Source organism: Rutidosis leptorrhynchoides, chromosome 5 (assembly GCF_046630445.1).
Source record: "Rutidosis leptorrhynchoides isolate AG116_Rl617_1_P2 chromosome 5, CSIRO_AGI_Rlap_v1, whole genome shotgun sequence".
NCBI classification, from domain to species: Eukaryota; Viridiplantae; Streptophyta; class Magnoliopsida; order Asterales; family Asteraceae; genus Rutidosis; species Rutidosis leptorrhynchoides.
The window spans coordinates 29,841,923-29,865,669 of NC_092337.1; the positions used below are offsets into that span (position 1 = coordinate 29,841,923).

At 35.1% G+C, this 23,747-nt stretch overlaps 3 protein-coding genes across 3 annotated transcripts; all 3 read right to left on the reverse strand.

Annotated features, from left to right (window-relative positions):
* Positions 1-11,045: 11,045 nt before the first annotated feature.
* Positions 11,046-11,892, reverse strand: LOC139850359 (protein TIC 20-v, chloroplastic). Its single transcript, XM_071839941.1, has one exon. The coding sequence runs from the start codon at positions 11,761-11,763 to the stop codon at positions 11,101-11,103; it is 663 nt and encodes a 220-aa protein (XP_071696042.1). The 5' UTR covers positions 11,764-11,892; the 3' UTR covers positions 11,046-11,100.
* Positions 11,893-17,632: 5,740 nt separating this feature from the next.
* On the reverse strand, positions 17,633-18,337 carry LOC139848490 (secreted RxLR effector protein 161-like). Its single transcript, XM_071838219.1, has one exon. It carries the CDS (start codon positions 18,335-18,337, stop codon positions 17,633-17,635), a length of 705 nt encoding a protein of 234 aa, XP_071694320.1.
* Positions 18,338-18,649: 312 nt separating this feature from the next.
* Positions 18,650-21,382, reverse strand: LOC139848491 (uncharacterized). Its single transcript, XM_071838220.1, has 4 exons — positions 20,310-21,382; positions 20,096-20,171; positions 19,900-19,984; positions 18,650-19,233 (listed from the first exon to the last, which is right to left on the reverse strand). Exons 1-4 carry the CDS (start codon positions 21,380-21,382, stop codon positions 18,650-18,652), a joined length of 1,818 nt encoding a protein of 605 aa, XP_071694321.1.
* Positions 21,383-23,747: the final 2,365 nt, after the last annotated feature.

A 23,747-nucleotide genomic window follows, 5' to 3' on the forward strand; every position in this document is an offset into this window, starting at 1 on the left:
TGCTATTGATGTTGCTAGTTGTACGATTTGATGGTACTAGCTTGTTATTGAGGCGTTATGCGTTTGTATGCGTTATATGATATCGTGGATGCGAGTAGGTAAGTCTTATATGCATGTATATATTTATTCTACTCACTAAGCGTTAGCTTACCCTCTCGTTGTTTACCATTTTATAGGTTCCGGCGTGGATAAGGGTAAGGGCATACGGTTGGATTAGAGATCCCGCTTGTTAAGGGACGCCTTTTGGAAGTTTAGTTCTTGGAGTTTGACCGAGACTTGGGTAGTTTAATCCCAAACGCCATGCTCGTAGTGTAGTTTGGTACTTAAACTTTTTGGCGGTCGAAACTCATAATTTGTATTAAACTCGTAAAACGGCCGAAGTGGGCCCCGCTTTGTAAAACTCATTTTACGTTTGAATTGTGTTAGTTTTACATATTTGAATGTGTGGTTAAAAGCGTGTCGTCTAAAAATGTCGGGAACTAGTCGATCTTTTTCGCATTTTGAGACTTCCCGGACAGACCCGAATGGCGCGCCGCGCCAATTCACTGTGCAGTAATTTTTTTTTTATTTTGTATTTTTGGACGTGGTTTGCTCGTGGGTTGGTTTGGGTTGTTACACTTCCCTCATCAGTTCCTCGACGATGGGGGATGCTGGTGGAGCAGGTGGTGCAGATGGTGCTGGTGGTGCCGGTGGTGCAGATGGTGTAGCACTAGAAGTAGATGGTGCGTAACGGGCAACCTTACGCACGAATGGATCAGCAGGATACGGCACAACCCACTTACGGGCGGTAACCCTAACCTACTGTTCACGTGCGTCCATGAACGGTCTACCTCCGTTAACCCATGGAATAACGGTACCATCGAAACGATACCGCTTCTTCGGCGGGGTAGAGGGCGGCTGCACGGGCGCCTCCTCAGGGTCCTCCTCGGAATCATCCTCGGAATCCTCCTCGGAATCCTCCTCGCTGGTGTCATCGGATGATGAATCGTCTGAATCATCTGAGGGCGGATCTGCTCGGCCGGTGGTCAAAAGTCGATATCTGAAAGGTGGAATCGGCATGACACATCCATCAGCAAGACATCTGACCCAATGTCCTCGCTCATTACGGAAAGGACCGTCCCCATTTCCCCCAGGAATCACAGTACCACCGGGATGGTGCTGTGGCCCCGGGAGTCTAGGGCTAGGTGGAGCTGGAATCTCCTCTGGATCCTCGTCTCCGTCTGAGATGACCGTCGGGTTAGGTGCGTGGCTACTGTCTCCAGAGGACGAATCGCCAGAGTCGCCGGAGGGTAGCGATGATGGGATCTGTGAGTTAGCAACAATAGTAGGCGAGGTAGCAGATGTATCTGAGTCGCTCTCCAAGTCAATGATAATGGGCGGGATATCCGACATCTGAACAAGGAAAAATAACCTTTTCCATGTCAGTAAGTCATATAGCTAGCATGTATTAGGCAAAGTAACTACGGCAGCCTAGATCGTCTACAACAGTACATAGCATGACAAAATAACAAAATCCTACAAAAGTATCATGCAATCGAAAGTAGATAGTAGCATGCAGTAGCGAGAATAAGCAGTAGCATACAGCAAGTACACATAGCAGTAAAAGTAAGCAGTAGCATGCAGCAAGTTTCGCAGAAATAAGTAAACTAGCAAGTTGTAGATTAGTCCTATCAGTGAATCCTACTTGGCTCGGTCAAGACTCACTAATGCAACCTAATTCCCTACAACCTGGCTTTAATACCAAATGTGACTCCCCATACAAAATTAACGTGTACGGATCATCAACAACAGGATCATTACAAGGTCAAACACTATATGATGTTTTAAAATAAGTTGGCATTCATAAAAAGGGGTGACGTCTTAACCAACATCAAATGTTTTACAAACGATAGTATGCTTCTACGAATAGAAATCAATTAACATAAGTACGAGACCCAAGGGTCATTTCAAATTTCATTGTTCAAAAGTAACATAGTTCGTAAATGCAAAAGAAAAGTTTCATGCAGAGTGTAATAACCCGACTTTTTTCGTTAACTTTTCGTTGAAAACTTAACAACCGGTACTTAAAATTTACAATTTTGTATGTTTTTTTTAAATATACTATTATTAATATTGATTAGATTTTTTAAAAAAAAAAACACTAAGGTTAGTGAAAACGAGAAAAATATATTTTAAGACAACAAAAAGTATGATTATTAATTTTAATAATTATTATGTTATATAATAATTGAGTTTTGAAAAATCAATTTTATTAATTAGGATATTCTTAAACTAAACCCGAGAAAATTAGTTTAAACATTCATGTTTTCAGTATCTAATTTAAAAATATAATAAATAAGTATTTTATGAAACACACAAACTAGGTATGACGTCAAGAGTTTAAAAGGTTTCAAACAATATAGATATATATATATATATATATATATATATATAATTTTTTTATAAATATAAAATTAACCAGTCATTGAATCATATTAAGATAAAATACATTGGATCTTAGCTAAAGGATAAAAATTTAATTATAACATATGACTATACAGTAATACCCGTGTTTACCTAATTATTATACCCGTGATATATCTATTTACCTGTGACTACACATTAATACCCGTGTATATTAATTATTACATCCGTGATATCTATTATTGAGATAGAAATATACCCGTGACATATCTATCTATTTATAACCCTAATTCATTTCATCAAACACACACATACGTACATATTCTTCCCCTCCTCAAGAACACCCACTACTATTCATCATCATCATCAATCTTTCATCCTCAAGAACACCTTCAATAATCACTTAATCATAAAATCGTTTACATATTCGGACTCCTCTCGAAGAGCTCTACACATCTATACCAACAATTTCTTGATTAGGGTAAGTTTTAAAAACTCTAATTTTTGGGTTTTCATGTTTTTGTTACATTTTAGGGTAGATATAGTGTCTAGTGCTCAAGTCCTTGTATGTATGCATGATATTATTCGTTAAGTTGATTGTTTGATGACTTTTTGATGAATCACGAATTTGTTTTGCGTGAGGTCAGAAACTTGAACTTGTTGAATGTATAATATTATGAGATAATCAGAATCCTCTTGAAAAACTAATAATTTTGGACTTTGGAATTTCGAATTTTCGTTACCGTATGCTCATGTTATGCTTAATTGAAGTTTTAACTCGTTTTTATGAATGATCATGTTTTTGATTAATATGCTACTGATATGAACATGATATTTTCAGTTTATGAAATAATTATAAATGAAATCCTTGTGAAAAATTAATAAGTTTGCTCTTTTGAATCGCATATTTTCGTTATGTATAGCTCAAGATATGATCAATTGAATTATCGTTGTGTTTTATGCATTAATCTGAAAACTGGTATTGATTGGTGACGAATTGGTTTATGTATGTTACATGGTTGGAAAGACAAGTGAAAAACACTCGAGATAGACTCGTATATCATGTTAATTGGATATTTAAAACTCCCGTTATGCTTAATTGATTATTAGACCCGACTTTTGTTGATCAACATTTTAAACAGATGAAAAACGCCATTTAAATTGATTTCTGGATTATGAGCTGAGGATTTTTGAAAAGTATATGATTAGTACTTCACTTTTTATGTAGATTATGCATGCTAATTGTTCCTAGATGTCCGTCTATATGCGTTCGAATATGACCTCCTGAAACGAATTGAATCTGTTCAAAAATTTGTAGCGAATGACATAACTTGATTTGTAGATGGACTTAGGACTTGTGCTTCTGGTATGTGGTTATTTACATGTTGGTGCACATATTTCATTTGTATGTTAGCTTCTGAAACCGTTGTTTGCTATGCGTTATATGTGTTACAATACAACATGTCTAAATTCTATCCAAATCAGGAAGTCCGTAGTATTTTGTAAAACTGTACGAATTGGCTATATGAATTGCTTAGTTTTATTTACCAGTGATTATTTGAGATGTTTATGGCCATCTTCAATTGGCCGTTCGTCGTTTTCATTCTTCTAGAATAAATGGCAGAATTTACAAAACTGGTGCGCGCTGAAAATTTTCTGAAAAACTGTCGGGCGCATTTGAGACTGCTGCGATTTTTCTATTAGGACTTAGAGTCTGATCTCTAGATATATTTTAGAACTTTGAGTTATGGAGATTTTGACGTGTATTTCAAGTTATTTTTATAAAAATTCTGGAAGTTGACTACATTATTTAAGCTAAATATTATGTGCAATTGACTTGGTTTGACCAAATGGGTTTAATGGGTCAAAATGAGTAACGGTCAGTGTAGAAAAGTCCCAAACGTCGATTTAAGTAAATTTAATGGTTGTGGTGTTTAAAAAAAATAAGTTGTGACATGTTTTGGTCAAAATGGGTGTTTATGACCCATTTGGGTCATACGAGCCTACTTTGACCCATATGCGAAATTTTGAGAACCAAAGGTATGTAACACATCCCGTATATTGATTTAAGTATGTTTGCAAGTTTTGGTGCTTTAAAAATGAGTTTGGGTCAAATTTGGTTTAAAGAAAGTTTTATTACTCATTCGGGTCAAACGTGCATAAATTGACCCATATGCATAATTTTGGAAAACGAAAGTCACCAACACATCTAAAATGTCATTTTTGAGCTGTGATAAAAATTTGGTTAAGTCAGGTCAGCCGGATTCAAATTTGGATCGTCAACCGAAAATTTTAGTATTTTAACAAAATTGTCAAAATGACTCTCGGACCTACTTTGAGGACTCGCATGTTGAAATCAGTTAAGTTTAGATAAAAACTATTATTTGGTATTGAAAGTATTTGCGACAAGCTTTAAAACGATATATTATTTGTATAATTTTGTTGAGTCTAAACAGGTATAAAACAATCGAGAAAATGGGCAATCGTTGCTGATTTTGAACACTTAAAACAAATTTTATCAGCATTTTATGTTTCGGGAGACTGTTTTCGCGAGGTCATAACTTTAAAACCGTAACTCCGTTTTTGTCAAATAAACAGTCTATAGAAAGGTGGGATGACATACTTTCCAATGGTCACGACCTAAGGTATTATATCAAATTTGGTGAGACCTGGAATCAGCTGTAAAATACTAAAAAATACATATATGTAAATAATATAAATTTTTCTAAGTAAAAATGAATAACTTAAGTTTGACCTATGTTTGACTACTTGACCAACTTGTGTAATTTTATGCGGTTGTTGACTTGTGTTAACCCTGTTGACTTGCGTTTAACTTGCGTTTGACTTACATTTGACTTACTTTGACTTGCGTTGACTTTTGTTGACTTTTGCTAAATTTTGCTAAATTTATGAGTCGGACTTGAGCAATAGGACTATACGAACCCTATGACCTGACCTAGCTTGTTAGATATTTATTAACCAACATATATTCTTTAGGATGAGGTCTACTGTTACTTGCATTCCGAGTATTGGTTACATCTACGTGAATTGTTTATTGGGCTACAAAGGTGAGTTTCATTTGCCCCTTTTACTCTTTACATTTTTGGGCTGAGAATACATGCAAATGCTTTGTTAACTGTTTTACAATATTTATATGCGTGAGTTTCATTTGCCCCTTTTACTCTTTACATTTTTGGGCTGAGAATACATGCAAATGCTTTGTTAACTGTTTTACAATATTTATATGCGTGAGTTTCATTTGCTCCCTTTTTAATTGCTTTTGCAATATATATTTTTGGGCTGAGAATACATGCGCTGTTTTATAAATATTTTACGAAATAGGCACAAGTACTAAAACTAATTCTACGTGGGTTTAAACCAGAAATATACCCTTAGCTTGGTAACATTAAACTACTTGTCTATGTACGGTAGGCGCGAATCCTAAAGATAGATCTATTGGGCCTGACAAACCCCATCCTGACTATGGGATGCTTTAGTACTTCGAGGTTATTTTAAACACACCTGATCTGGTGTACTTCAGAGGGTAAAACATGAACGTTAAGGCTTGTTACCGGGTGCCTACAACTTATAGAATACTTTTATACACTTGCGAGTGTACATATATTTATAGACGGAAATCTTGTGGTCTATTAAAATAATGAAAATGATTGTTTATGATAAACTAATGAACTCACCAACCTTTTGGTTGACACTTTTAGCATGTTTATTCTCAGGTTTTTCAAAAGTGCTTCCGCTGTCTGCTTGCTATTTGCTCAAGGTGCTGCATGGAGTCTTTTATGCCATATTTTCAAAAAGACATTGCATTCAAATATTATTGTTATAATCTGTTATTAAATAAATTGATGATTTAGTCATTTTGTATAAGTTGTCATATATATTTGGGATATGTCTATATTTTGGTAAACTTTCTATGTATAGAAAATATTTAAAAAAAAAAAAAAAATGAAAGCAATATTTTATCAAAACGTATCATATAGAGATCGAAACCTCGCTGTGGGACCGTAGATAACGTACCGCGTCAATAGCGATTTTGGCGGGTCGTTATACAGAGACGTCTCTAACAAAAGTAGTGGGAGTCTACACAGCAAGACTACTACAACGGAAGCATCAAACCTCTAAGCACCTGAGAAAACATGCTTAAAAATGTCAACACGAATGTTGGTGAGCTATAGTTTAAATTATAACAGTAATGTAAGGTAGGCCACGAGATTTCAGTGTTTCAAAACAGTATGAAAAGTATATGTTTATCCATGGGCACTTGGTAACTAACTTAACGTAATATCACCCCCTAAAAGTACACTTGGCGAGTGCGTAAATCTACGAAGTATTAAACACCCATTAAATGCTAGCGCGACTAACCCGAGTGGGGATGTCAAACCCTATGGATCCATATCTAAGATTCGCATTCACCGGTTCAAAAACCAATGACTAAACGTTACCGAGCTAAGGGGAAAGTTTATGCCGTTATATCACCCACGCATATATAAAGTTTAAGTACTCGTGCTTAGTTAGTCAAACATAAAAAGTGCATGTATTCTCAGTCCCAAAAATAGTTGAAGTAAAAAGGGATGCTATAACTCACAGTGAATAAGCAGTTAAAGTCGATACGAGATAGGTAAGCAAGTAGTTGGTCCGAAAGGTCCTCAACCTAAGTCAAAAGTTACTAAGTCAGTAATTTGTTTCCAAAGGTTTAAAAGTATGTAAGTTAGGTCTTAAGTATCATCATCATCATCATTCATCGTCGTAAAAACTAAGTAAGTTTAACAAGTATAGAGATCGAAACAATAGGCTGACTTTGATCAGCTGCTACGACCTCTATGTAAATCGAAAAGACGCGTAGTCAGTGGCTATGGCTCCGTATGTGAGTCCTTTAGTTGCTGACCAATTTCCAGACCCAAACTCGTCTTCGTTTGACTGTGGCGACGGTTTAAGTGCGAGTAGGTCAGAAATTTCAGCACAACGTTACAAAGGTGTAGTGATTTTAAAAAGGCTATAAATCCTAAACCGTATCTCGGATCGAGGCGAGTCTTAAACGAAAAGTCATCTACTCGAACCGAACTATCTGGAAATCAACTTTTCCAGTAACCCAGGAGCCTGATCAGATCCAGAAAACAGTAAGCAAAGTGCTCCGGTGGGATTCTTGGTGCTTGATGCTCATCACGGTTCTCATCCTTGATGCTTGTAGCTTCAAGTGTACAACTCGTTGATGTGTTTGCATCACTTTGACCAAGGTTCTACCATCAACACACAATAATCAAAACTAAGAATTATAACACAACTCATGTGAGAGTTTGAGCAAAGTGATGAACCAAAGTTACATCAATTTTCTTAGTTTCTACACAATACAAGTCTTATTAAGCTATAAACTTTGAATCAAACTAAATAAGCAAGACCTTAAGCTAGAGAGCTTAGATCTTAACTAGATATTAAAGATCTTAGACCAAAAAGTCTAGATCTCATGTTCTTGATGAAACCCTAAGTCATAACACTTAAACTTTCAACCTTTACACAACCATAAGTTAGGAAACTTAGATCTTGTAAAGTAAGTGAACATAAGCAAATGCTTTTTCTTAAACAAAGTAAAAGATCATAAGTTACACAACTTAGATCAAACACAAAAGTGAAACCCTAAGCTAGAGAGCTTGAATTCCTAACAACATTTATGAGATCTCAAGCTAGTAAGCTTGCATCTTTTGTTTCATGATAACACAAGTCACAAATCTAAACTTCAACAAACAAAAGAAAATCATAAACTAACAAACTTTGATCTTATCTCAACTTTTTGTAGAAACATCAAGCTAGTAAGCTTGTATTTCAAATTTTGTTGAAGATTCATAAAGTAAAGTGTTGGATCTTCAAGTTACATGAAGATCATAAACATGTGTTTTGATCTTTAGACACAAATAAAGAGATGTTAAGTTTGTAAACTTAGATCTAACAAGATTATGAAGATTCAAAGCTAAGAAGCTTGAATCCATCATGTTCTTGGAAACTTTTCAAAATAAAGTTTAAATCAACAAAAGTTATGAAGATTCAAGTTACAAAACTTGAATCTTTGTTCATGATGATGATGATCTTATGAATTAAAGTAAGAAAAGAAAGAAAGAAGAGGTTAAGAACTTACAAGTTCTTCAAATATTTGAGAGAAATTTTAGAGTGAGAAAATAGAGAGAAGAGCGTGTGTTTGAATGAAATGAAAAATGAATGAAGTGTTGGGATTTATCAAAGAAAGAAAAAAAGAAAAAAAAATGATGGTGATGGTAGGAGTGGTGGCCGACGGTCACAATGGGTGGGGGGAGGGGACCATTTGCTTTTCCATGGTGGTGGTACAATGGTGATAGTGATATGTTGGGTGACATGATATGTAAGGTTAAATGTTGTAAGTGTAGTACTTAAGCATGCTTGAGGAATTTTGTCTTAATACTTCCATGGACTTAATTATAATTACATGGGCTAATTAACCCATTACTAGCCCACTTAAGTTGAGTAGGTTGGGCCATGGAAGCCCATTAAGGTGTTAAGCCCAATAAGGTAACTAGTAAGCCCAAGTAAACACCTAAGCATAATTAAGGAACCATAAAACTAAGTAATTGTCATTAGTAAATAACAATTAAGTTTACGTAGCCATAATATCCCAATTATGGCAAAAGTTTAACATGTACTAAGTCCGTAGCTCGTTTTAATCAATAAGTGACACTAACGGTCGTTAAAGCAATCAAGGATCACGTTAAGTAACCTAGTACGTAAAAACACGTTGTAAGGCATAAACGAAAGTAATTAACATAATTAATGATCCCAGAATATAATCTATCTCAGTACGCGCAAATACGCAGTTTCGTGAAAGAAATAAATATAATTAAAAGTCGAAAAAGTCGGGTCGTTACAGTAGCTTTCGGATATTTGAACGCGGTTTGGGGATTTGGTAGTCTCCGGGATTATGCTCTTGGTATCGGGTTGGGTTATAGAGTCCTTACTGGCCTAAATGTATATTTGGGTCGAAATTACACTGTTTTGTTATATGGGTTGTTGCAACCTTTTTTTTGTAAACTTGTAATCATTTGAATTATATGAGTTATGTCGGTCGTTGAACGAGTTAACATTTAAAGGATTTGTGTTTGAGAAAAATGGGTTTGTGCATATGAGTCAAAAACTGACAGCTACTTTTGTGTACTGAAGGGCGCCGCGCAAACCCTTGTGCGCCGCGCAAGTGGTCAAGTGCAGGTAGCTGATCCCGAGTACATGTTCTGAATTCATTTCACGTGTTAGCGCGCGCCGCGCACCCATATGCGCGCCGCGCATATGGACTGGCCAGATTTAATAATTGTTTTAAAAAAAAGGGCGTGTTTTCTCGTGTTACATTTTGGGGTCGTTACAATTTGAGTTGCCTTTTACACTTGAAATATACATATATATGCCTATATATATGATCAACCGGTGTGTCACTTTTTTGCGTTAAATATTGAGTATAGTGATGTGATAAAATCTGATTGGAAATGAGGTGGAATAAAATAAATTAATAATAATAAATATATGTTAATTAAATTATGAAAATGTGTGATTGGTTGTTGAGGGGAAGTCACGGACCAAAAAAATTCGTCACTTTGGCAACTGACGCCTCCGGTCCCTACTAACTGACGCCTGGTTAACTCCGTCAGTTTTCGTCAGTAACCCTCCACATCATCTAACGGATTGAATCTGACGATCGGTTGGAAATGGTCCGACACAAAATAACCCTGACGCCCCTTTTCTGTGTCATCCAAAGTTATTAAATATGAATACAAAGTTATTTTATAAAATAAATGCATATATTTTCATAAAATTCAACCACGGGCGTGTCACTAAAATAATCTTTCCATAAGTTTTCTACGACTTTTTCTCGATCTCTAGGAATATAAATTCGGGATCTAGTAACACGCTCGGATGATTCGACTTCGGCATCTTCACCTTCTAATTCCTGAATTAGTGCAACAATACGCTCGTCTTCCGAATCGGAATCCGAATTAAGTAAATAAGATGTCATGTAGACAAATAAAAAATTTGAATAAAAGTGTTAAAATGAAAGAAAATGGAGAGTTCAATATGTTAAAAATGATAGGGTTTGATGTGTTTATATAGACTTAAATTCAAGTAAATTTAAAAAAAAAAAAAAAAAAACAAAAAAAAAAAACAAAAAATCGAAAATATCCGTTACCCCACGGCTACAAAACTCACCCAATCAAAAACTGACACGTCGTCTGACGCCTTTTTTCCGTGAAAATTCCGACTGACGCTCCATGGGCATTAAGCCTGACGCCGCGTCAGAGGGCGTCAGCGAGCCTGACGGGACCCCTCGGACGCCGCGTTAAAATGGTCTAAAGCTAGAGCACAAACTACACCCTAAAAACTTGATCAATTAGTAGCAATTGCACATGAGGTAACATTAACAGCACCAACATAACGAATCAATGAACTTGAGTTAAGCTCATTGTAAGATGTATCGAGCGACACAAGTTCTTTTTAAAACTCCAACTCGTTCACCATCATCGAAAGTTAGTAGTGAGCAGGAGTTTTACATGAGAATCAACAATATAACTAAAATCAGCAAGTCATGAAACAAAAAACAATAATTCAACAAGTAATAACAACTAACAATCTTTAATACAAATCCAAAAATTACAACAACAATAGATGATCATCTTACATAACTTGCCTATCAGCAGCATCAGCAACAATAGGTAATCTAGGAACTTGGCCTAAAAAACATGATGATGAACCATAAATCAAACTCACCAACAAAAACAAGAAAACAGTACTATCCAAACTCATCAACAAATCTAACCCTATTCCAACTTTAGGATTAAAACTCCTTTCAATCAAATCAGGAAATATTAACAACACATCAAGCACAATTGCCTGCATAGTATTAAACCTAACGTACCTACTAAAATTATTATTTCTAACAACAACAAAATATAGTAATATAAACACTAGGAATCCATTAAATGGAAAGCTTTTAAAAACCCTAATTGCAGGTACCAGAGGTTGAATTAGGGTTTGTAGAAATGAAAACTGTGTGATGACGTATTTTCCGTACTGGATTCCGTCGAAAAACGGATAGAAGTAACAGACGGCGGAGATTAACCGGTCAGGTCCGTCGGCGGCGTCTCCGCCGTTGGATTTTGCAATGATGACGGTGGTCCGGCGACGGTTGGTGGTGGATTTGAGTTGAATTGAAGGTAGGGTTTTGAGATTGGGATCTAGGTTTATAAATGAAGATGTGTATATCGGTAGGGTTTTTTTGAGTGATTGAGTGAGTGTGAATGGGGATCTTGTTGATGATAGAAAGTTTGCCATCGCCATTGATAGATAGATAGATTGAATTGTTTTTGATTTGTTGATTACAATTTTTGTGTGATATACAAGAAAAATATTGAAGATGAACAAAATAAAGAGTGAGTGATGGCAGTTTCTGAACCATATCCTTTTAAAGGTCCATAACAAAGGCCCAATAGGAAAATCAAGATTGATTTATTAACTTTGTACTTGTATTAGGTTTTGAATTGTTGATCATGGGTGTTTTTTTTAAGGATTTTATATTTATTATTTTTTTCAAACAGCTATTTTGGCATCACCTAGAGTCTAGAGAGCATTGAACTACTTTCGCGATCATTGTCACTCACGTACGCTACAAAGAAAATCCACCCGAATACCGGAAAGGGAAAACCTTCGAAGAGATTAAACGGGGAAAAATCCTCAAAGTTTGTCTCTTCTAGGATTCGAACCCGAGACAAAGTTCTCAAAGTTCAGTCTCCTATACCACCCAACCAAAGACTCATGCTCATATTAAGACTACTTATTGTGCAATTCAACTTAATCAACGTTGTCTTAGGTTGTAAATAAACGCACTTAAGAGAGAAATTTTCTCCAAAAATCACTCGTGTCTTTTTGGATATGATCAGTCCAGGTATAGACATTATGACGTGAAATCCAATTACAAACTACGCGAAGGTTCTCCAATTTTTATAAAGATTTACCCATCACATAAATGCATAGAGAAATAGTCGCTTCGAAGAATTCATAGGTCGGAAGGCGAGCGATAGAGAATAGGAGATAAAAAGATGATAGTATGTTAGAATTTAGAACTAAAAGCAAAGAGTGATCATCTCACGAAGAGCAAGAACGAATCCTTCTTTATTGGCCCACGCCTTAGGGAGTGTGGGTGCATCAAAGAATCTATGTCTGGAAGCTCAGATACACCTCACGGCTGTTTTCAAGATTCTATGTACGGAAGCTCGAGGTTGGCGCATTTCGTTGAGCCTGAAAAAGCATTGAAAACTCCAAATTCTTTCTTCAGAGCCGTTTCTTTTCCCGTCCTCCCGACCCGGCATAACGAGGCCCATGCTTGAGCTTTACGCGGCCGTAGTTTTTGAGATTTTTGAGGCGTTTAGGCAAACCACTTTTAGAACAACACTACAACAACTAATCATATTATTTAAACTTATTTCATTTCATTTAAATGTATTATTATCTACTAAGCTACCAATTACTTCTAATCACATACTACAGCAATACAGCATAATTCCTTTATACAACTCCACAAGTATATATATACTGTCAATTCTTCTCATCTCATGAAAATTGAAAAATCAAACACATTAATATTAATATACCAATATTTTTTTCTTTTAAAAGCAGTACGGGATTACCCAGAGGAACTTAATCACCCACGCATTCATCTCCCGCAGTTGCATAACCCGCTCTCAACTGCTGCCCAGGAGGAAACTCGGCCCAATCCGAGAGCATGGACGGTAAAACCCCCTCCCCACTGCCCCCGCAACGCGATGTGCGAAAGGCATCCTTGTGTGAAATTCAAGTGTAAAGGGGAAACATTGTGTGCAATGTTGCACAAGTCCTCACGGGAGTCGAGCTCTTGAACTCTCGTTAAGAAAGACAGGTCACTAACACATGAGCTACAATACAAAGTTCATATAAAAATTTGTTTTAGTTAACTAATGTAACTTTAAGAACGATGATATTTTAATTCATGATAGTAGTACTTTTTATAGAACTTAAGACAGTCATATTTTTGTCTAATTTGACTTTCATATATAACTTCAAAATCGTCATAATTGCAAGTAATTTGATGTTTCCCATGCTAAAATACAACTCTCAAAATGTTGCTGATTGGTTTATTTTTTATATTAAAGTTGAGTCATTCTACAGATTTAGTGCTTAAATCCTGGACTTCAAGTAACATGTGTGAAATGAGACACCAATTGTACGCCCAAATGTGAGGAGGGCTGGAGGGGGATTTTAATGGTTCTCACATGCTTCAATTTCATGATCACATGTATTGATAATTAACGTCATGTCACATTCGCATCTTTTGTTAATCTAACTTATTCGCTTAATTGAAGAAGTGCTTCTAAATATTATACGTTAAACCAAAGAGCAAGCAAGTAAAACGGCGTACTGTTTAGATGTGTACATCTAGATATTTAATACTCCCTCCGTCTCAAATTAACTGTCCCATTTGACTTTTTCAAGTCTTTTGTTTAAAACTTTGACCGAAATTATTTCGATTTGTGTTATACAATAAATGATGAAATTTATATGGATGGATTTGGTTTTCAATTATGTTTCTATTGGTATAACTTTCATCAAGTATTATATAACACAAATTGAAATAATTATAGTCAAAGTTGTAGACAAAAGACTCAAAAAAGTCAAATGAGACAGTTATTTTGGGACGGAGGGAGTACTTTTTTGTGTGTATGTACGTTACACATTAATTGACATTGACAGTTTGCCTGAAAAGATCAATGTCTATTATAACTTAATTTGAGATGGTCAATCTTTTAAAGAAATAAGAAAATAGAATAGAATTTTTAATTTTATTAATTGAAAAGTTTTTCGTGATCATAAGACAATTTTTTTAACCGTGGGGTCAAAGTCAAGTGATGTACTCTTTGATGATGTAGCAAGATCAAGAGATGAAGTTAAATAAAGGGGAGTGTCAAATTTGAGGGTTAAGTTTGTGAATGGATGATGTGGTAAAATATTATTGGTAGTTGGGTATATAACTTATTAATTAATAATATATAAAAATATGTGGTGAAATCTGATTGACTGAAAAATATTTGACACCACCGTCAACTTTTCGACTGACTCACGAGGCGTCAAATTTTGACGCCGCGTCAAGGGGGTCAAACAACTTGCCAACTGGGATGACGGAGGAAAAGTGACGCTCGGTTAGGATCAGTCTAACACAATTACAGTTCTTAATACCTCTCATAATTCTGTTACAAATGCTATCAACATTAACAAACTATTAACGACCTAATCAGCTGACTTTCACGCACGTGCTAATTCATCTTATAATCTGCGGCCCATCTTGGTAATCCCACTTGTTTCTTGGGCTATTTATCATTGGGCTTCGTTCTTGGGCTCTTGTCCCATTGTTTCGTCTGTATCAAATTATCAATGTCAAAAGGTCTTATCTTTATTTATTTTTATTTTTTGGAACAGCCACAATTTTATTAAAAAAACACCCAGCTAGCAAGCAGCTAGATAGGGCAAAAAGGTTTTATCTTTATTTACATCTTTTCTTCTAGTTTACTTCATATTTGTTCCATACAAAAAAAATAAAAAGTAAAAAAAATCTTTTACCTTGCCGTGCTGATAGATTTCGGCACACATGTAGATTTTGCATCATATGTGTGTGGCTTTCAGGTTACTATTTTGTGACCCATTTCACCTACTGAATGGCGAAAGAGATTAATGCATGCATTGACATGTACCATTCCACTAGACACTAATAGTTGGCTGGGACCAAAAGAGTTTACATATTAATATTAATATACCGTAGTAGATAAGAGAGAGTAACATAATAGCAATGTGTAAAAATATATATTGTACATCATGTCCATAATGTGTGAATGGGTGTCCTTTAAAACCGGTTGGTGGTAGAGGAATGATCGCTTTTTTGCTTGCTATGAAATAAAATCAACCTGCTCTAATATCATTTGCAGGGTCTCTTTGGCCCAACAATGTACATGTCTTATGTCCTACATATAAGCACGTGAGTTCCCTAATAGTATAAAACTAACTGGTAATTGGTAGTAGATGGAAATTCGCAAGTGCTTATATGCTATGCATACATAATCTTTTTTTACAGAAATAATTTCGATGTGGAACTTCAGTTTACACGCATTAACCGCTCATCTCCAACAATAATGTGGTGACCGTTCTCGACTCTTCTCTTACCACCCCATAACATATGTTGAGATTTGAATCAGACGCCTTTTTAAAAGATATCGGAACATCAATTACTAGACTATTAGCTACATTTATAATGCATTAAAGCCTAATAAATTGATATATAGTAATGCATCAGCAGTTTTGGTTATAACTGGTGAAGGGATTTGTATATGAATTTCTTAAAACCTATTTAGCAGCGGAAGCATGTACAACAATTTTTAAACCTTTCAAAAAAACTCCCCATCAAAGATTCAATTGCATGTTGTTAAGAAAACTAAATAATAAATAGTGAGTTTAAAACTACAACCTTTGAAGACTTTGAACTTGAGAAGTTATGGATGCTAAGAATATTAAGAAGCCAACGTAGCCTTCCTCTATCGGTAATCCACACGAAAACAAACTCCAATATCAACCGAATGCTAGTCCTTGACAACCCTTGAAAATAAGTATAAGAAACAACCTTTCTTATTTCTTATTTTAAAACTATATTGTTCTATTAGTAACTCTTCCAAACTTGAAAGAAAACTTAGAATATATTGTAAGTAACTCTTTTGATAATACTTGCAAATGTGTGTTTTCTAACTCTTATGATAATGTACGTATGTTCTCATACATATAAAGAAACACACAAACAAGTCATTATGAAAAGCAATGCATAATCATTTCACTTTAATCATGAAAGGCAACAAGTCATCATGAAAGACATTCTTTCATCATTTTACTTTACTTGTATTCTTACATAATGTAGTGTAAAGTATATCCATGCATGACCTACCAACTAGTTAATAATATACAAACAATTTTGACAAAACTATTGTATTTACATAGTTAATAAGATAGAAACAAGTAAGTAATATACTTGTTACTTACACACATACATGTTTATATATTTGTATGCATTCTCATACAATTGTGGTATTATTATTTCTATTAAATAACAATTTCACAACATGCATAATAAGGTTGTAATATACGAATCATATTCAAATATGTAATTGATATTTATTTGCTCATTGTGTGTGACCCTTTAAGTTCAAACGTCATTAGTAGTATAGACATAAGTTGTGTCTTGGGCATTAATAACCAACAATCTCCCACTTGCACAAGATTCAACATATGTTAACAAAGACAGTGGTAAACGTCTAGCAACATGCCACTGCTCCTAACAACACATGAAAAATGTCATTCCGAGCATCCATTGATTCTTAAGTTAAAACTTCAAATCAATATATAGGTAAGGTATGAGTTATCCCTTTGTTACTGACATCACGTTAAGCATGAGACATGGATAGTAATCAATCTCATATTTAGCTCATACATTATGTTACTCGATCAAGATTGAAAATGATAAAACAAACACCATTGAATATATCAACATAGTTTGAGCGTGGCCACGCATCTTAATCAATTTAAATCATCGAGGGGCCCATAGATGTCAATCTCTCATCCAGATGAAAGGAACAAATCCCGTCTAGACTACACACGTCTCTCATGTGTCTCATATTATACTTAACAATAGCTTTTATGATTGTCTGGCTAAAAAACAACGTTTGACTATGTCAAAGTATAACAATCCTCACACTTAAGACCCAATATGTATCTACGATCTAAGGATATAAAGATATTACCATTTTCAAGAATCACTTATGACATCGATCCATGAAGTGATCTTGAAAGCGGGTCATGTCCAATGTTTATTCTCTAATAAACATAGGTGAATTTGGTTGCAACTCCCTTGCTCTACTTTCATCTTCATGAAAGTCAACCAACTTATTCACATTAGTCTTAACTCATAACTATTCCCATAGTTGTGATCGACTGTGGCCGTTTTAGAATAACAATGTTATTTAAGGATTTAAACATACTAATAAAGAACACAACAATTATTAATGAGTAAGATTATCTCCAAATACATCATATCATTTAATATAAATGTTTCATAAATGTTCCAAAATATCATAATACTAAATTACAAATTATTCCAATCATTAACATTACGAAGCCCTATGCACCGAGCATGACCCTCGTGTTTTGATTGTGCCAAAGCCTTTGTAAAAGGATCAGCAAGGTTTTGATCTGTGTGAACTTTGCTAATACAAACATCTCCATTTCCCACTATGTGACGTATGTAGTGGAATCTCCTAAGGATATGTTTGGTGCTGTGATGCAATCTAGGTTCTTTTGCTTGAGCAATAGCACCATTGTTGTCGCAAAATATTTCTATGGGGTCTTCTATGCTTGGCATCACCCCTAAATCAGCAATGAACTTTTTCATCCACGCAGCCTCTTGTGCTGCCTCCGATGCAGCAATGTATTCAGCTTCTGTAGTAGATTGTGCAACTACTTTCTGCTTAGAACTTTTCCAAGTTATAGCTCCTCCATTCAAGATAAAGACATATCCAGATTGTGATCGTGAATCATCTCTATCAGTTTGGAAGCTAGCATCTGTGTAGCACTTTACAGTAAGATCTTCTTCCACACCACCATAAATCAAGAACATATCTTTAGTCCTTCTCAAGTACTTTAGGATGTTCTTGACAGCCATCCAGTGGCTTTCACCTGGATTTTGTTGGTATCTACTCGTCATGCTCAAAACATACGATACGTCTGGTCTTGTGCATAACATGGCATACATAATGGATCCAATTGCAGAAGCATATGGAGTTCCATTCATTCGTCTAAGCTCATCATTTGTGCTAGGACTTTAAGAATTGCTCAATATTGTACCATGTGACATTGTCAAAAATCCGCGTTTGGAATCTTTTATCTTGAATTTTTTTAGAATCTTTTCAATATATGCACTTTGGCTCAAGCCGATTAGCCGCTTTGATCTATCTCTATGAATTTTTATTTCTAGAATATAAGCAGCATCGCCAAGGTCTTTTATTTGAAAACACTTCCCAAGCCAAGACTTTACCTTTTGTAAAGTTGGGATGTCATTTCCAATAAGTAGTATATCATCTACATATAAGATTAAAAATACTACTTAGCTCCCACTAGCCCTTTTGTAAACACATGGCTCATCTTCATTTTTGATAAAATCAAACTCTTTTATTTTCTCATCAAAACGAAGATTCCAGCTTCTAGATGCTTGCTTTAATCCGTAAATGGCTCTTTTAATCTTACACACTTTATTATGATACTTAGGATTTACAAAACCTTCTGGTTGTTCCATATAGACATCTTCACTTAAGTGTCCATTAAGGAATGCGATTTTGACATCCATTTGCCATATCTCATAGTCATAATATGCGGCTATGGCAATGAGTATTCTAATTGATTTAAGCATGGCTACTGGAGAGAAAGTTCTGTCATAGTCAATACCATGAGTTTGAGTGAAACCTTTTGCCACTAGTCTTGCCTTAAATGTATGTACATTTCCGTCCATATCGGTTTTCTTCTTGAAAATCCATTTGCTCCCAACAGCCTTTCTGTTAAGAGGTAGATCAACTAAGTCCCATACTTCGTTGTCATACATGTACTGCATCTCATCATTCATGGCTTCATACCATTTCTTAGATTCATGATCTAATGTAGCATCTTTGTAGTTAGTGGGCTCACTTTGATCCACTAAGAAAATGTCGTCATATCTTTAGGGACTATGACGAGGTCTACTAGATCTACAAATGTCTTGTGTTACTTCAGGTTCCTAAGCAACCAATTGTTCTGGTTCTTCAACAGTTTGTTGATAGCTAGTGCCAACCTCAGGTGTGATATTTTGTGGTTCTTGAATTTCTTCAAGTTCTACATTACTCCCACTTGCTTTATTTAATAGAAACTCCTTTTCTAGAAAAGTAGCGTGTCTAGAAACAAACACTTTGTTCTCGGTAGGATTGTAGAAATAATATCTCATAGAATCCTTTAGATATCCCACAAAAATGCATTTGATAGATCTGGGATCAAGTTTGTTGGAAGTTTCTTGTCGAACATGAGCTTCGCAACCCCAAACTTTCAAATAAGATAAATTTGGAACTTTTCCATGCCATAACTCATATGGTGTCTTATATACCTTTTTGGTTGGTACCATATTTAATATGCGAGCAGCAGATAATAAGGCATAGGTCCATAAAGATGGAGGAAGTAAAGTATAATTCATCATAGATCGAACCATATCAAGTAGGGTTCGATTCCTCCTCTCAGAAACACCATTATGTTGTGGTGTTCCGGGTGGAGTGCGTTGTGAAATAATTCCACAATTCTTTAGATGATCGTCAAACTCTTGATACAAGTACTCACCTCCTCGATCCGATCGAAGAACCTTTATCGTTTTGCCTAGCTGATTTTGAACCTCATTTTGAAACACTTTGAATGTTTCAAATGCCTCATGTTTATGTTTCAATAAGTAAACATAACCAAATCTACTAAAATCATTATTAAATGTAATGAAGTATCTTTCACCATTTCTTGACATAGTTCTAAAAGGACCGCATACATCGAAATGTATGAGTCCCAAAAGATCCTTTGCTCTTTCTCCAGAACCGGATAAAGGTGCCTTTGTCATCTTTCCGCTTAAACAAGATTCACATACATCAAATGACTCAGATTTAGTTGATTTTAAAATTCCATCAGATTGGAGTTTAGTTATGCGTTTCTTGTTTATGTGACCAAGACGACAATGCCATAGATAAGTTTGATTCAAGTCATACTTGGATCTTTTGGTGTTAATGTTATAAAGAGAACTATTATTGGATGAATCTTGTATGTCAACTTCATATATGCCATTGTGAGGGCGTGCCTCAAAATAAAAAACATCTTTATTGAAAACTGAAATATTACCATTAGAAAAAGCATACGAGTAACCAGATTCATACAATCGTGCAGCTGAAATAATGTTCCTAGTTAGACTAGGTACATAATAACAATTATTTAATATTAAATACAAGCCATTTGGTAATAATAGTTCATAAATGCCTATTGCTACGACCGCAACATGTGCTCCGTTGCAAACGTGCAACACCAAATCGCCTAGTTTCAGCTTCTTAATCTTTCTTAGTCCCTGCACATTATTACAAATGTGAGTTTCGCAACCAGTATCAAATGCCCATGAATTACTAGAGAAAGCAAATAGTTCTATCATATAGATACCTGAGGTGCTAGCATTGCTAGCCTTTGTCTTTTTTAGCTCTGCAAGGTAAGTCGGGTAGTTTCTCTTCCAATGACCAATTTTTCCACAATGGAAACAAGTGGCATCTTTGGTAGGTTTTTCTTTCTTCTTGACAGAATCCTTTGAGACAAAATTTTTACCTTTGTAGTTGCCTTGACTCTTAGGTTTGCCTTTACCTCTGCCTTTGGCTTGTGGCTTCTTGATTTTTCCTTCCCGAATCATGAGGAATTCAGAGGTTTTGGATGGAATATTCTTCTCGGTAGTCTTAAGCATTAAATGCAACTCCGAGATAAATTTCTCCCAATTGTTCATATTGTAGTTCAAGATGAACTGATCATATGACTTTGGTAGTGAGTTGAGGATCAAGTCTATTGCCAACTCAGGACCAATGGAAGATCCAAGCCTCTCAAGTTGATCTATGTAGCTCTTCATTTTCAGAACATAAGAGCTTACAGATGTCCCCTCTGCCATCTTGCATGCGTGTAATGCTATGACATTTTCAAAGCGTTGTTGCCTTGCTTGTTGTTGGAACATTTCCTTTAGCTGCTTAAGCATCTCAAAGGCATCATGATGTTTCAGGTCCTTTTGCAAGTCTGGAATCATGGTGGCTGACATGAGGCATGCTACCTCTGTGGAGTCATCCGTGTGTTTAGTCCAAGCATCTCAGATGCTCTTAATGGCATTAGCAGGGGTTCCTCGGGAACGGGTCCATCAAGTATATACGACTTCTTTTCGACTTTGAGAACAATTCTTAAATTACGATACCAGTCTAAGAAGTTCATATCATTGAGTTTTTCCTTCTCTAAGACAGATCTTAGAGAAATGTGGTGAACGAGTGTAGTTGCATTGGGTGACATCTACAAAATTAACAAAGTTCTTTTAGTATTTTAATATTTGATCCTTTAATAATTAATTACCCTAACTTTCTTATGAAAAATTAATTTGTTAAAGGCTAGAATCCAAGTTACATTTAACCTTGAGTGGTTGGCTGATGCTCTCTCCACTAAGTTTAAATCAACAAGGTAGGTAGTGATTACCAATTGCAAGTCTAATACAATTTCTATATCTTAATGGGATCCTTAACAACAATTATCAACTGGTATGTTTAATCCCATCTATGCCTTGGGCCTCTCATGTTTGGCTGATGCACTCTCCACAAGAAGCACCAATTAAGTTGTCCTATTTAAAAACTATGATGTTCGGCCCAATACTGTCATGGGAATCGCGAAACACCATCTCAGTAATCACAAGATGACCGTGGTGGTTGGCTGATGCTCTCTCCATAATGATGAAATATCCCGTTCATATTGATTATAAACGTTCCATATTAATTGATTTCGTTGCAAGGTTTTGACCTCTATATGAGACATTTTTCAAAGACTGCATTCGTTTTTAAAAAAAACCATAACCTTAATTTTATTGATAAAGGTTTAAAAAGCATTACGTAGATTATCAAATAATGATAATCTAAAATATACCGTTTACACACGACCATTACATAGTGGTTTACAATAATAATATGTTACATCAAAATAAGTTCTTGAATGCAGTTTTTACACAATATCATACAAGCATGGACTCCAAATCTTGTCCTTAAATTAGTATGCAACAGCGGAAGCTCTTAACAATCACCAAAGAATAAACATGCTTAAAACGTCAACAAAAATGTTGGTGAGTTATAGGTTTAACCTATATATTTATCAATTCGTAATAATAGACCACAACATTTCATTTTTCTTTTCTCATAAATACACATCCCATATCAGGCATTTCGTAAACTGCATAGAGATAAAAATCATTCATATGGTGAACACCTGGTGACCGACATTAACAGGATGCATATAGAATATCCCCATCATTCTGGGACATCCTTCAGACATCATAATTTCGAAGTACTAAAGCATCCGCTACAACATATGAGGTTTGTTGGGCCCAATAGATCTATCTTTAGAATTCGTTTCAATTAGTAGACTGGTTTACTAATTCTTAGGTTACCAAGCAAAAAGGGGCATATTCGGCTTCGATCATTCAACCATAGAAAGTAGTTTCACGTACTTGTGTCTATTTTGTAAAACATTTATAAAACTGCATGTATTCTCATCCCAAAAATATTAGATTTTAAAAGTGGGACTATAACTCACTTTTACAGATTTTTACTTTGCCGGAAATAAGACTTGGCCACTGGTCGATTCACGAACCTATAACAAATATGTACATATATATCAAAGTATGATTAAAATATATTTACAACATTTTTATTACGTTTTAATGATTTGAGTTTGTTAAGTCAGCAGTCCTCGTTAGTAACCTACAACTAGTTGTCCACAGTTAGATGTACAGAAATAAATCAATATATATTATCTCGAATCAATAAATCAATATATATACCCAGTGTATACAAGTCTCAGGCTATATCATAACTCAAAGTATATATATTTTTGGAATCAACCTCAACCCTGTATAGCGAACTCGAGCATTACAGCATATAGAATGTCTATGGTTGTTCCAAACAATATATAGATGGGTCGATATAATATGTCAAAACATTTTATACGTGTCTATGGTATCCCAAGATTACATAATATATGTTAGAATACATGTACAATATAAGTTAGCTAGGATATGATTAGTATAGATTTGTTACAATTTTCACGTAGCTAAAACTAGTAAAAATATCCAATTTTGTTTTACCCATAACTTCTTCGTTTTAAATCCATTTTGAGTGATTCAAGTTTCTATGGTTTCATATTGAACTTAAGTTTATGAATCTAAACAGAAAAAGTATAATTTCATAGTCTGAAATACAGGTTACAAGTCAATATTATAAGAGGTAGTCATTTCAGTCGAAAGAACGACGTCTTGATGACCATTTTGAAAAACATACTTCCACTTTGAGTTTAACCATGAATATTGGATATAGTTTCATGTTCATAAGAAAAATCATTTTCCCAGAAGAACAACTTTTAAATCAAAGTTTATC

Bases quoted from the DNA above. Each gene is read 5' to 3' on its own strand.
- LOC139850359 (XM_071839941.1), bottom strand. From the start codon at position 11,763: ATGGCGATGGCAAACTTTCTATCATCAACAAGATCCCCATTCACACTC.
- LOC139848490 (XM_071838219.1), bottom strand. From the start codon at position 18,337: ATGAATGGAACTCCATATGCTTCTGCAATTGGATCCATTATGTATGCC.
- LOC139848491 (XM_071838220.1), bottom strand. From the start codon at position 21,382: ATGTCAGCCACCATGATTCCAGACTTGCAAAAGGACCTGAAACATCAT. The intron at 20,172-20,309 runs GTATGACTTGAA...ATCTTGTTTAAG, and splicing joins ATTAACACCAAAAGATCCAA to CGGAAAGATGACAAAGGCAC. The intron at 19,234-19,899 runs GTGAGTACTTGT...ACATTTTCTTAG, and splicing joins TCTTCGATCGGATCGAGGAG to TGGATCAAAGTGAGCCCACT.